This window comes from Solanum dulcamara, chromosome 8 (genome assembly GCF_947179165.1).
Source record: "Solanum dulcamara chromosome 8, daSolDulc1.2, whole genome shotgun sequence".
NCBI classification, from domain to species: Eukaryota; Viridiplantae; Streptophyta; class Magnoliopsida; order Solanales; family Solanaceae; genus Solanum; species Solanum dulcamara.
Genome location: NC_077244.1, coordinates 59271250 through 59286176, shown reverse-complemented (window position 1 = coordinate 59286176; position 14927 = coordinate 59271250). Strand labels below are relative to the sequence as shown.

The following is a 14927-nucleotide window of genomic DNA, read 5'->3' as shown; positions in this document are numbered from 1 at the left end:
GTGGAGCAGTATAGAGAGAGAAAGAGGGACTTGCATATGATATTCATCGATCTAGAAAAGGCTTACGATAAAGTTCCACGAGAGATACTATGGAGATGTTTGGAGGCTAAAGGTGTACCTGTGACGTACATTAGAGTGATCAAGGATATGTATGAGGGTGCCAAAACTAGGGTGAGGACAGTATGAGGGGACTCAGAGCACTTCCCAGTTGTGATGGGATTGCATCAAGGATCAGCCCTTAGTCCATTTTTATTTGCCTTGGTGATGGATATATTGACGCGACAAATTCAAGGTGGGGTGCCGTGGTGTATGCTTTTTGCGGACAACGTAGTCCTGATCGATGAGACTCATAGCGGAGTTAACGCTAAACTTGAGGATTGGAGACACACCCTGGAGTCTAAAGGGTTTAAGCTGAGTAGGACTAAGACAGAATACTTAGAGTGCAAGTTCAGTGAGACACCTCAGGAGGTTGGTGCGGAAGTTAGGCTTGGTGACCAGGCCATCCAAAATAAAAGTAGTTTCAAGTACCTTGAGTCTATCATGCAAGGAACCGGGGAGATTGACCACGATGTCAGATATCGTATTGGGGCAGGATGGATGAAATGGAGGCTCGCTTCCGGTGTGCTTTGTGACAAGAAGGTGCCACCACAACTTAAGGGCAAGTTCTACAAAGTGGTCGTTAGACCGGCTATGTTATATGGGGCGGAGTGTTGACCAATTAAGGTCTCTCACGTTCAAAAGATGAAAGTAGCCGAGATGAGAATATTGAGATGGATGTGTGGGCATACCAGGAGCGACAGAATTAGAAATGAGGCTATTCGGAACAAGGTAAGAGTGGCCTCGGTGGAAGACAAGATGCGAAAAATGCGACTGAGATGGTTTGGGTATGTGAAGAGGAGAGACACAGATGCCCCAATGAGGAGGTGTGAGAGGTTGGCCATGGATGGTTTCAGAAGAGGCAGGAGTAGGCCGAAGAAATATTGGGGAGAGGTGATTAGACAGGACATGGCGCAGTTACAGCTTACCGAGGATATGACCTTAGATAGGAGGGTGTGGAGGACCCACATTAGGGTAAAATGCTAGTACATAGTCTCGTTATTCTGCCCTATTAGTAGGCGCATTAGCGCACTATAATTTCCTGTGTGGAGGACTGAGATTAGGATAAAAGGTTAGGTGACTCATCCTTAACACCATAGTAGTTGTAGTTCTGCTCATTGTTTTTTTACCATTTGATTTCTACATTGTATTGTTGCCTATAGTTGTGGCGTCGTTGTGTTTTGATTATCTTATTTATTTATTTATAGTAGTTAATGCCTCTTTCTTTTCGTACCATTCTACCATGACTTTCTCACTTTTGCTATTCCTTGTTTTCATCTTGTTTTCAATATAATTGTCCTTATCTGACTTTTTATTTTGTTTTCCTCTCTTGAAGCCGAGGGTCTTTCGGAAACAGCCGCCCTATCTTTCAAGGTGGGGTTAGATCTGCGTACACTCTACCCTCTCCAGACCCCATATTGTGAGATTATAGTGGGTTTGTTGTTGTTGTTATCAAACCGAACTACCTAATAAGCACCCATTAAAGTCATTAAATGCGACATATTAAAAAGTGTTTAGGGGTCAAAGCGAGTTTGAGCTTAATTTCATGGGTCACGTAAGTAATTTACTGGAAAATGGAAGAGTCAAGTCAAAAGAAACCGACCTGTTAACTGCGATTCGGGTCAAACCTTCCTCTTCATATGAAGAGATTCCGCAAACGCAAAGGGGAAAGGAAGAGAGAGAGAGAAATGGGTGTGATCCAGGTAGCATTGTTGTGCTTCGTTGTTGGAATTTTGGGGGCGAAGGCTGAGCAGTTGAGCACGAAAGAGTGTGAAAATCTCGGGTTTACGGGTCTAGCTTTATGCTCCGATTGTAGAACTCTTGCTGAGTATGTCAAAGATCAAGGTTCTTTCTAAAACTCTCCATCTTTTGTGCTCTCTCTATATCTCTGCATCGAACATGCATATATTTTTCGTCTTCAGTCGCTATAACTTGTGGGTTTTTGTTGAGTTTATGTATGAATTGTGATAAAAGGTTTGTGGAGTTATATCAGCTGCTTCTTCTTCTTCTACAATCTCTCAAGTACTTGCTGACAACATAGATATAGTTTTAGGAAAATAAAGGCTAATTATTATAGTTAGAAGATCGTCATTATATATTTCAGATGGATTGAGGGAATTTATTGAACTTGACATTGTTTTCAAGGTGAATAAAGATGAGTTTGGGTCTTTTATAAGGTTTGGATATGAGAGAGAACATGGGTGTTTTCATGATCTGAGGTTTAGTTTCATATGAGAGAATAGGTTGGAGCAAATGGGTCTAAAGGGGATGATTAAAAGAGCTATATCCAGGGCCGATTAGCTTCCTGAATGGGTTGGAGAAAAAACCTTGGAGACTGCAGTATACTTGAAAGAGAACTGGGAACTGAACGAATTGGATAGAAAGGCCTAGATATAAAATCAAGTGGTATTGTTTACACTATATATTGAGGACCTTGTAATGGAGGAAATTTGGTACTGAACCATAAACAAGGCCAGAGTTCTTTTTTTAACAAGTTACTGAATTCTACACTAGGTAATAGCACTAGCGGAAGAGCTCTCTCTCTCTCTCATCCACAAATTGGTAGCTCATGCATGCCGACCAACTTTTACATACTTATCTGTTAGAGAATATGAAAATATTGATAATGAACTAAAGGAGTTCATAAGCAACTTATCAAATAAAACCTGTCGCGGTGAGCCATTGATCTGAAAGAAATTTCGGCTTGACTAGGATGCAAAACGTTTGAGACTGGTCACTCCTAAAGTTTCACAACACTCCCAAGCACGTGCACTCATGGCTGAAAGTTTGGAGTTTGCAGAAATACAAGAGTAGCAGAATTGAGAACAACAACTTAGAGGGAATGAGAGGATTTTCTCATATTTGATATGTCACAAAATGGGTTGCTTTTATAAGACGAGTTGTTGGAGTTGTTATCCGTGTCCTCCATAACCTCTTATCTAAGGTCATGTCTTTGGTAAGTTGAAACTACTCCATATTCTGTATTTCTGTCCAATCACCTCTCCTCAATACTTCTTTGGCCTACTCTACCTCTCCTGAAATCATGCATTGCCAACCTCTCACACCTCACACCTACGCATTGAGGCATCCGTGCATCTCCTCACCACATGTACGAATCATTTCAGTCTTGATTTCCATATGTTGTCCTCCACCAAAGTCCCTCTCATCTTGTGCCTGATATCCTCATTTGTAATCTTACCTCTTCTAGTATCGCCACATGTCTGTCACATCATCCTCATCTCTGCTACTATCTTCTGAATGTGAGAATTCTTAACTGGCCAACACTCCGTCCATACAACAAAGTTGGTCTAACTACCACTCTGTAGTACCTGCCCTTAAGTTTTAGTGACACCTTCTTATCACACGAGACTCTGGATGAGAGCTTCCATTTCAACAATCCTACACCAATATGGTGAGTGACATCCTCGTCAATCTCCCTATTTCCTTGGATAATAGACCCAAGACTCCAAGTATTTAGTCTTGGTATTGCTCAACGCCTCAACCTGAACCCTTTAGACTTCAAGGTTTATCCCAAACCTCTTGCTTAGCGTTAACTCTGTTGCGAGTCTCTTCAATCAAAACTATGTAATCCGCGATAACATACACCATGACAACTCACCTTGAATTTGCCGTGCCAATACATCCATCATCAAGACAAATAAAAACGGCCTAAGGGTTGATTCCTAGTACAACCCATCCACAATACATATTATATCCTCAATTTTATGCAAACACCATGATACTAAGTAATTGCTTTTACGGTCATTCACACACCTTGGGTCTCATGAGCCCTTTAGAAAGACTACCCTAGTCTTCCATATAAGGCGATGAAACCTTTATACTCACGCAGGTGATTCCATCAAGTCTATCTCAACATAGACCACCTTAAGGGTGGAATCATTAAGAGCAAAATGAGCTCAATCTTACAAAAGCACTGCCACATGTCACAGAGATAGGAAATGTAGTGCATATTGAAGGCTCATATGACTTCATTTGACCACAAATTGTTACCTTTGCCTTAGTAGGGAATTGTTGGTTTTATTAAATTTTGTTGGTAATGCAAAGTCAGAATTCTTTGTGGCCTTTTTTGTGCTACTTTGTCTTGTGTTAAAGACAAATGTTCCATTTAGAAAGATTAAAATCATTTTGAGCACTCTATACACAATCTTCTTTCTTTATGGGATTAGTTGAGTTTCCTCCATGCTTGTTGAGGTGAAACTTGGCAACCACTCGCGTGTTGCTGCCCCCGCCATTCTGCCGACTCAGCTCGTGACGTGTGCGTCCTGTGGTGCACCCTGTTTTCTTGAATTTATTTTTCTGACCATTTTCCAGCAGTGTGTTACTGCTGCAAAATGAATTTTGTAACTGCTCCACCTTGAATAAGTTCGGTAACAACACAGTTTATTTTCTGTAACAGGTGCAAATTAATTCATGTAAGTTGTAGTTCTTTCTTTCCTAACAACTCTAGCAGATTGGCCTTAAAAGCGGCTCTGTGTGAGGTATCAAATACAGAAAAAAATCGTTCTCATTTCCTCAAAGTTCTTATCAATTCCATTCTGGGCAATCGTATTTCTGCAAACTCCATACTTTCAACCACGAGTGCACGTGTTTGGGATTGCTCTTGAACTTTGGGGAGCTACCGGTCTCAAACCATTTACACCCTAGTCGGGCCAAAATCACTTTCATGGCAGTGGCTCGCTATGACACTATGTTTTATTCGATAACTTGCTTCTGTTTATTGTCAATGTATTCCAAATCATGCTTACTCGACTCTTCTTCTAGGCACCAGAAATGGTATTTGATATTTGCTAAAACTCATCCAAGACAAGATTTATCGCACATCCGTGAACAACTTAGATTTGTTGTTTTTGCACTAGGCAACCAGATGTTTGATACTTGCTTTTAATCATAGTTCTGTTCGGACTTGGTTAACTAGTTCTAGTCTGGGAAAGAAACAACAATGGACCAATATCAGGAGTCAATCTAAAGCCCGAATTAATGATAGACCGCTACATAAAAACTATCATTATGGGGCAAACAAACCTACAATGATTTATTTATGCAATAGATATCAAAGAGTTGAAGGATCACTACACCATGTACCTAGTTTGTGGGATTTCGATAGAGTTTGAAATGTTCAAGGGGAAGAGTGTACGAGTACTAAACTGACATACAAAAGCTTCGTGGAATGTTGGTAAAAACGATCGGGAAGGTAGTGGAAATACCAGTGTATTAGCTTATCTTTGGTGTTACAAATTCACAATATTTTGCTTCAATTATGCAACCCTTTGTCGGTACATAAATACCTTTTTTTTGGCTATAATGGATGCAATCGCCCAGGTGGTCCAAGTCCTTCACATTTGCTACCTCTGTATCTTTGCCCTCATCTTTATACTGCAAAAAAGTTTTCTTAATTTCATTGTAAATGCTGAGACCTCTAAAAGAATCGGGATGTATTATTTGCTGAACTTTAGTCGTAATATGAGAGGATCATATGGGTATGTAAAAGCCGTGTGTCGAGCTGTCTGATTGTGATTAGAAATGTTTAGACTTATTAACCTCTCACTAAAATGTCCTGTATTTTAAGATAGATATGATATAAGTACTAAATTTGACTAATCATTGTGATTTATTGAGAAAAAAGACCATACATAGTTTGAGAGAACAATTTCATCAAATGAGAAGGGGGAAAAAGTAATATTGTGGAAACAGTGGCACTAATGCGGAAAATTTGACCAATAAAATATATTCATAGAAGCCATGCTCCATATTTGGGTGCAGGAGCTATTGCTTCTTTTATTGGTTCTTTCCTTTTTTGTGGATTATTAGGAGTTAATAATGACCAAATGAACTGCTCTTCTCTCCATGTCCTTATGTTATTTTTTTTCCTAATTTAATTTTCAGATGCATGTTGACAAGTATAGTTATATCTTGCGAAATAGTATTGATTATATGTTGTCTACAGAGTTGGTGTCTGAATGTTTGAACTGCTGCACAGAAGACTCTGATGATGCCATGAGTAAGGTACAGATGTGACCGAAATATTTCCTCTGCTAGAGGTTATTTTTAGCAGCTTTAATTTAGGTTGTACATAGAGTTTTGAAGAGTCTCCCCTGGGTTTCTGGTCTCTAGTGTTGCCCAATAGTTTTCAAAATTATGGCTTCCATGTAAACATTGTAGAGGTAAGAGGTTCATATTAAGATGGTTTTGACAAGGAAGTTTGCACCCAAATAACAATTAAATTAAAATAGAGGCAAGACTAAGATAGAAGATGAAGACACTTATCTGCCTTTCCCATGTCCCGCATCCATTTTTTTCATTTGGTTTGCTTGTTTATTTCAGGGAAGTTGAAAATATAACTTTTTTGGCTTCGTTACCTGGTTCACAGTCCCCTAATGCATGGAAAATGAATAAAGCTATAAAAAATGAGAAGTGGACCACTCAGTCTTCTTTTTACAAGCACCTTGACCAAAAAGGTATGGGGAGGTGGAGGGAGAAAATAAGATGTCAAAATACAATTTTTGAAAAAAGTAAGAGAGGGAAAGTAAAACCTTTTTCTCCTAGGCACAGTCATTGAGGTAATGACCTAGGTCTTCTCTGAAACCTCCTTTCCCCTCCAGTGATCCTTACGATCACCGGAATCAACCCCTCTTTCTTCTCTTCTCCATCTCTCTTTCTCCCCTTTCTATAGACACCCATTTCCTCTATTTTCTGATGGAAAACACCATTTATTTTGCTGTGGGCTTCAAGTCTTATGATCTTGCAAGACTCTCCGGGACTGCTGGGGATTGGTATGACTGGACTGAGAGAAGCAGAAACTCCATTACTAGGACTCAGTTTACCAAGAAAACTATGGTGTGGATAGTCCAAAGACTGAAGGAAGCCTCCTTAACTAAGGGAAACTCAGTGAGAAGATGGAAAAGAAGAGATTTTTCTGAAACCTTTTGCGCAAGAAACTTCAACAAATATGGCAGATACATCAGCATTATCAACTTGAAAGGCAAGAAGAGATCGGTGTTTGATTATCCCAGAGCTAACACTTAACTCAGGATGGACCTTTGTAGCAGAAAAGGTGGATAGGTTCATTAAATCCCAAAGGAATGAGCTATTTACAATGGAGCATAGGTTGACTGACAATGTTCCTTATTCTGAGGCTTTTAGGAGCAGTAAGTGGTCTAGCAGGGATAAAAGTTTCAAAAATGCAGATTCTATGTTGAAGAATTCACGGGGTGGAATAAATGATGTAGATGTGGCCAGTTCGTTTACAAAGGACGGGGGTAGAATCTGCATTAATGATGACTCATTCTTGCAGAATGAAGTATTGAAAAGAAGTTTGGTAGGGAAATTTGAGAACAGAGTAAATGAACCCATTACTCTTGCAGAGATCAGAAGGTGGTCCAGTAACATCTGGAAACAAGCTCACGGTCTAAACATCTACGAGATGGGTAATGAAAGGTTCCTGTTTTGAGTTCGCCTCCAGGACCATGGCAGAGCAAGTGATGTCCGATGACTGGTGCTGGAAAAATGTCAACCTTAGATTACAGTGGTGGAACCCGACGATAGGGGTTTTCGAGGATAAGGACAAACCAAATACAACTTGGGTCAGAATCTGTGGACTTCCACTCCACCTCTGGTCCCAAAGAGTTTTCAGAGCTATCGGGGAAACATGTGGGAGATGGGTTGAGACTGAAGAGGAAATAAAACTTAGGAATCATCTCAAATGAGCGAGGATAAAAGTTCGTGGGGATGGAAGAGATATTCCCAAGGAGGTGACAGTGGTAAACAACAGAACCCTATTTTCTATGCAAATTTGGGCTGAATCTCCGGTGAGAATGGCGGTCGAAACTCCAAGTTTCTCTAATCTAGTTATCCAGAGGTCTATGGCGGAAGAACCAAATGATAAAAGGTTGGGCGGCATATTTCAAATAACCTTGCGTCAGGATCAAGGCCAAGTGACAATGCAGACACATGTGGAGAGACGAGGGGGTCCACTCCTTTAAGAGGAACATGGGATAGTGCTTTTAAATGTATTCAAAACTGTAGAAGCCCAAATAATTCTGCCAAAGGAAAAGACCCAGTGGTTATTCCTGGTCCTTCAACTGGATCACTAAAGGCACGTGAGGATCATGTGGGTGCTTCTAATGATAAAGAAACATCATACGAGGATCAAGGAAGATGATCCAAGGGTCTGATGGTGATCAAAGCTCTAGCATTCAAGTTTCTCGAGGCATGTAGGGATTGGGAATTGAAGGACAGACAAGTAACGACTACAAGTATGAATAAAGAAACTGTGATTCCTCCTATGCAAACAGGGGACAATGCATAGACCATCGAAATCATAGATAAGGCTGATCATTCAGAGAACAGAGGTAACTGTGAGGGGGGCGACAGAGTCGGAAATAGTAGAGAACAACATGCAATTACAACGGGTGCACGATGCTAAACCAGTGGCCACTTTAACGATGGGGGAACAAAGAGAATCAGAAACAGAGGCCTCTAATTGGGTCAACTCCCATATCTTAGAGTTGAGCAACACATATGGGGTAGCTTTTGTGGGGTTCGAAAAAGAAACATTAGACTTGCTCATGAGGATAGATGAGAGGAAGGCTATTCTGGATAAGAATGAACAAGGGAAAGCTGTTACAATGCCAAGAAGCAAGGGAAATGGGAAAAACTAGCTAAAGAATCTTCAATCTAGCCTTGATGAAGAAGTTGATGGAGTCACAAATAGGGGGAGAGCTTTGAGTATAACTTTTAAATGAAAGTAAATATTGTTACCTGGAACGTAAGGGGACTTAACAACAATTCCAGCAAGAATCTTGTTAAGAGTTCATTACAAAAGTGGAAAGCAGATGTCTATTGCTTTCAAGAAACTAAAGTCAACAAAGATGTAGAGGGCGTTGCTAGAATGCTTTGGCCAAGCAGGTGGATGAGATGTGAATTCATTAAAGCTGAAGGAAGTAGGGGGAATTTTGATAATGTGGGATAGCAGGATCTGGAGCAGAACTTTGGTTGAAACAGGGCACTACTCTATCACCCTAAAATTAGAGTCTGCTCAAAACTTTTTCTCATGGTTTCTCACTGGAGTTTATGCTCCTCACATTAAAAGTGAAAAACTTGAATGTTGGGAGGAATTGGCAGCAGTTAAGGAGCTATGTGGGGGACCATGGATTGGCTGCGGTGATTTCAATACTGTTAGATACATGGGTGAAAGAAGGGGTTGCATCAGGATCACAAATGTAATGTCAGACTTCTCTAGATGGATTGAAGACATGGAACTCCACGACCCTCCTTTGAATGGAGGAAAGTTCACATGGTTTAGGGGAGTAAGTCATAGCAGTGTGGCTAGGCTGGATAGATTCTTGTATTCTATGGAGTGGGAGGAGACCTTCAGAAATATCAAACAGAGAATTCTTCCCAGATTTGTTCCAGACCATAGCCCTCTCGTACTTGAATGTGGAAATTGGGAGAAGAAGAAATCTAGCTTCAAATTTGAAAATTGGTGGCTTAAGGTGGAAGGGTTCAACGACCTGGTTAGAGGGTGGTGGAATGATATACTGGTCGAAGGTTGTCCAGATTTTAAGCTTTGTGCCAAATTAAAAATATTGAAACAGAAGCTCAAAGTCTGGAGCAAATTCGTTCTTGGGGAGCATGCATACTAACAGAAAAAACAAACTACTGCATGAGCTGGCAGAGCTTGACTTAGTTCAAGATAATAGGGTCTTGACTGAAGATGAAATGGTAGTGAGAGCCACAATTCTTGTGGAACTGGAGGTGCTGACTAAAAATGAAGAGTCAACTTGGAGGCAGAAATCCATAATTCTGTGGCTAAAACATGGGGATAATAACACCAGATTTTTTCAGAGAGTGGCTTCTGCTCACAGGAGGTACAACACTATTGATAGGCTTGTGGCCCATGGGGTGGAAATTAAAGAACCTGGAGAGATCAAAATGTCTATGATAGAATTCTACAACAAACTTTACACAGAATCAGAACCCTAGAGACCATCCTTTGAGATGATGGATTGTCCCAAGATCACTCAAGAGGAACAAGATTGGTTGCAGAGACCTTTCTGAACTAGAAGTGCTCCAAGTTGTAAAGCAGTGTGATGGTGACAAAGCACTGGGACCTGATGGCTTTACTATGCAATTCTTTAAAGAGTGCTGGGGCATTTTAAAGGAGGACTTAATGCATACCATTCATAACTTTCATCAAAAGGAAGTTTTTGAGAGGTCATTAAACGCCACTTTTATAGCATTCATACCAAAGAAGGCGGGAGCAGAAGAGCTTAAGGATTTTAGGCCAATTAGTTTGATAGGAAAGAGTCTACAAGATCATCTCCAAGCTTATCACTGAAAGGTTAAAAATTGTTATGGGAAAGCTAGTGGATGATCATCAGATGGCTTTTCTGAAGGATAGACAAATTATGGATGCAGTTTTGCTAGCCAATGAGTTGGTGGACTCTAGGGTGAGACAGAAGGCCCCAGGAATTTTGTGCAAGGTGAACATTGAGAAGGCTTATAACCATGTTAATTGGTCCTTCCTTCTCAAAGTCCTAAAAGATATGGGCTTTGGTACCAACTGGATTAACTGGATCAGTTACTGTATATCCACTGTGAAGTTCTCCCTCATCATAAATGGTAGTAGTGAAGGATTTTTTTCAGTCACAAAGGGGCTTGAGACAGGGAGATCCTATGTCTCCTTTTCTTTTTATTTTAGCCATGGAGGGCTTAAACCACCTGATCAAAATGGCAAAGAGGAATGGGTGGATTAAGGGTTTCTGTGCTTCACCTAACAGGGGCAGTGCTATGGAAGTTACTCACCTACTATATGCTGATGACTCACTAGTTTTTTGTGATGCAGATATATCTCAGATCAGACACCTTAGAGCTATCCTAACTATTTTTGAAGGCATTTCTGGATTGCATGTTAATTGGCATAAGAGCTTTATCCACCCAGTCAATCAGGTAGACAACTTGCTACTGCTAGCGGATACTCTTGGATGCCAGATTGCTCCCCTTCCAACCAAATATCTTGGTTTACCTTTGGGAGCCAAAAACAAAGAGACTGGGGTATGGAATGAAGTCTTGAAAAGAAGTGGCAGAAAACTATCAGAGCCAATATCTATCTTTGGGAGGTAGGTTAACACTCATCAAATCTGTAATGGATGCCCTCCCTATTTATATGATGAGCTTGTTCCCAATTCCCAAGAGTATAGAGAAGAAGATTAACAGATTAAGGAGATCTTTCTTGTGGCAAGGTAGTAAGGAGAAAAGAGGGTACAATCTGGTTCTCTGGAGATTTTACACAGATGACAGGGCTCTATGGAGAAGATTTATTGCTGAGAAATATGGTTTGCTAAACCAATGGTATACTAAGGAGGTTTTGGGTACTTTTGGTTGTTGTGTTTGGAAGTTCATCAGAAGGTTGTGGCCACAATTCTATACTAACATCTCCTTTAAAGTGGGTGATGGAGTAAGAATAGATTTTTGGAATGAACTCTGGATAGAGGGAAACAATTTGAGAACTCTGTTTCCTCAATTATATATCCTAAGTTCACAAAAAAATGCTTCAGTGTCACAAGTTTGGAGCCCCCAAGGATGGAATTTGATTTTCAGGCGAGCTATGAATGATTGGGAAGTTTCAGAGATTGCAAGACTCCTTCAATTGTTGAATATGTTTCCTGGGATTCTTAATGGAGTTGACAAACCTTTTTGGCTGCTCCACAACAAAGGGATTTTTACAATTAAATCTTGCTACTGGAAGAAGAAAAACAGTCAATCCATTAAAGGCTTTTGGCCTTGGAAACAAATTTGGAAGATCACAAGCCCCCTGAAAGTCTCTTGTTTTGTATGGTTGGCAATTAGGAGAGCATGTCTAACTCATGAAGTGCTACAAGGAAAAGGACTGCAAATCTGTTCAAGGTGTTTTATGTGTGATCAAGACGCGGAGAGCAATTGTCATCTGTTCCTGCACTGCAAAATAGCCACAAAGTTGTGGGACATGTTCCTCAGTATTCTTGGGGTTAGTTGGGTGATGCCAAAGTCCACTATGGAGCTGCTTAACAGTTGGAAAGGAATTGGTAGTAGAGGGTCAAAGGAAAACTGGTGGATAACCATTCCAGCATGCATCTGGTGGACACTATGGAAGGAACGGAATACCAGATGTTTTGAAGGCAAGAGTAGCAACATTCAGAAGATAAAGAGTCGGACTCTTAGTTTACTGTATTTTTGGTGTAAACAAGAGTTGGGGGATATAGTAGCACTAGTTGATTTCATAGGTAACTTGTAAAGTTCTTCTACTTCTGTAGTCCTCTTGGAGGAATTCCCATACTTTTGGTGGGTGTAAGATTCTTCCTCATCATTTCTTGGATGGTGAGTTTTTTCTAAATACAAAGTTACCCTTGTCTCAAAAAAAAAAATATCACTTTGGAGAAGGCTGGCTTTTCTTTCTTTCTTTTTTCTTTCTTGAATAACCGAGAATTCCCTAGGGCCAATGGAGTAAGGTTTGGAACTCGGTGGATAATAAGCCTGCTCCTCTACCTTTCTCCACTTAACTACCATGTTTTTGTCTATGGCAGGGTACGAACCATGACATTTGTCTAACCCCAGACTTTACGTGCTGCTTCTTACCCCTAGACCAAAGTCATGGGGGCATTGTTCCTTTCTTTCTTTTTTCATCCTTTTCTCTTACTTGGTGAATGGTGGAATTCTTAAATATTCTACTGTTGCATAAGTACATGAAATGCTATCTCATGACAGTCACCTAATGGCTAGAGTAAATCATGAACTTCCTGAAACGCCAGACTAACATATGAGCTGTCACATCTATGGCAAAAGATGGTACTTCTTTGCTGATTGATCAACATGATGCTTTTACTTTGAAATGGTACATCTAAAATTTAATCTACTCTAATTGTGAATGCAGGTTGTTTATTCTGGAGCAGTTTTGGAAGTCTGCATGAGAAAACTAGTTTTCTACCCCGAAGTCGTTGGGTTCATTGAAGAAGAGAAGGACCAATTCCCTTTTGTAAAAATTCAATATGCATTTAATTCTCCACCAAAGTTGATCATGTTGGATGATCACGGAGAACACAAGGAAACCATTAGGTCATCATCCTTTGTTTCTTTTTCCCTTCTTTTGTTTGTGTTGTGTGTTTGAGCACTACTGATTTGGTTTTTATAATGCCTCTACATCTCATTGAGCATGTTCTGTATTAACCGTCAGGACTTTTATGGCCTGTTACATTTTCTAGATTCTCCTCTTTCATATCTTACTATTCCGTTCTCGGGAAACATAACTATATTCAGCATACAGATAGCTGCCAGTCATTTAGTTGTCACCAAAAATCAACATTTGGGTCATGAGTCATGAGTGTGTGGCACATGCTAAACGATTTCAGAGATCTTAGTGTCCGTCTAATTAGTACCTTGGGAAGCCTGAGTACAAGGAGCTGCAATTCATGGAGTTCAGCCTTTAGCTAAATTTCTCCTGACAAAAATTTGTCAGCACCCTGTGCATTGCATCAAATCATTCCCTTTGCACGCATGTTTGATAACAGCCAAATGTTTTGTTCTTATCTAATGTATTTGGTACGTCTTGCAGAATTGATAACTGGAAACGCGAGCACATATTGCAGTTCTTGAAAGAGAAGGTTAAGCCATCATCGGATATCTAATGTGGCTGGTAGTCTAGTCCCGTTCTGATCAAGAGCAGTGTTAAGTATGGGCTTTTCTTCAACCTGCATCTAGTTTCAGAAAGCTCCAGTTCCCCACTTATTGTTTTTAAGAGACCGTGACCTGAAATTAATAGCAACACACAAGTTTAAAGGCTATTTCCATTTACAAAACATGCACTGGATCCTTGTTTTTTTACATGCTTGACGTATCATTTGATTTCGTCATTCCTGCTCTTTTTTTTCCTTAAATTTTCTGTCTCACACTTTAATTTGGCACTTATCTCTTAGGAATACCCCTGCCTCAGAGAAGGAAAAACGTTATATTATTAAGGATAATTACAAGAGGGGTTGGAATATCCAGTTAGCTAGCAAGTCTGCAGTGCAATTTGCTTCTCTATAATAGTGTGAGAAGTGAAATTGTCTTTCTGTTTTAGCTTTTATAATTTGTTCTACCAATTGAACAATCTGCCAAAGGTATTCCAATTTGTATGTTTATTGCATTAATTAGGATTTAGGATTAGGGAGTCAGATTCAACTTCAATCTCCTTTATCCATTGTCCAATACACCACTTCAAACCAAATAGTCATTGCTTCTGTCAGGTTTGTTGTGCAAATACCAAAGATAGTGGTGTGTGTGTGTGCCATTAAAAGGTATCCATTATGATTTCTTAAGCAACCTCTTCCATCTGCTAAGTCTGGATTTCCCTTGTTGCAGCCATTAAGTTTCAGGTAGTTTATCCATTTGATAGGAATAACCTTTAACAAAGGTTAAAATCTTTCCACAGTTTGGATTATTTGTTTCCATTGAGTAAAGCAAGACAAACATGGAAATTGTATATATGCAAAAGTTTCTTGATAGAAAAATTTTCTCCCCCATATCTAGTTTCACAACAAATTAAACAAGGACAAAGGGTCAAAAATGTCCTTAAACTATTTGGAATGAACAAAAATGTCCTCCATTTATAATTTGCTCCAAAAATGCCCTTGCCGTCAATACTTTGGTCCAAAAATACCTTTATCGTTATTTAATAAGTCAAAAATGTCCTTTTTCAAATAAATATTTTTTGAACACATTTTTTTTCTAAAATATTTCTTTTATTAGCAAATGTTTATTCTACTTCAATTATTAAAAAATTAAAAATATTTCTTATT

General features: G+C 39.7%; 1 protein-coding gene across 1 annotated transcript; it reads left to right on the top strand.

Annotated features, from left to right (window-relative positions):
* Positions 1-1693: 1693 nt before the first annotated feature.
* On the top strand, positions 1694-14044 carry LOC129899338 (uncharacterized). The gene is made up of 4 exons (XM_055974276.1): positions 1694-1941; positions 6062-6120; positions 13025-13206; positions 13703-14044. Exons 1-4 carry the CDS (start codon positions 1737-1739, stop codon positions 13773-13775), a joined length of 519 nt encoding a protein of 172 aa, XP_055830251.1. The 5' UTR covers positions 1694-1736; the 3' UTR covers positions 13776-14044.
* The last annotated feature ends 883 nt before the right edge of the window (positions 14045-14927 follow it).

Coding starts and splice junctions, on each gene's coding strand:
- LOC129899338 (XM_055974276.1), top strand. CDS start 1,737: ATGAAGAGATTCCGCAAACGCAAAGGGGAAAGGAAGAGAGAGAGAGAA. Junction 1,942..6,061: donor TGAGTATGTCAAAGATCAAG/GTTCTTTCTAAA, acceptor TGTTGTCTACAG/AGTTGGTGTCTGAATGTTTG. Junction 6,121..13,024: donor CTGATGATGCCATGAGTAAG/GTACAGATGTGA, acceptor TTGTGAATGCAG/GTTGTTTATTCTGGAGCAGT.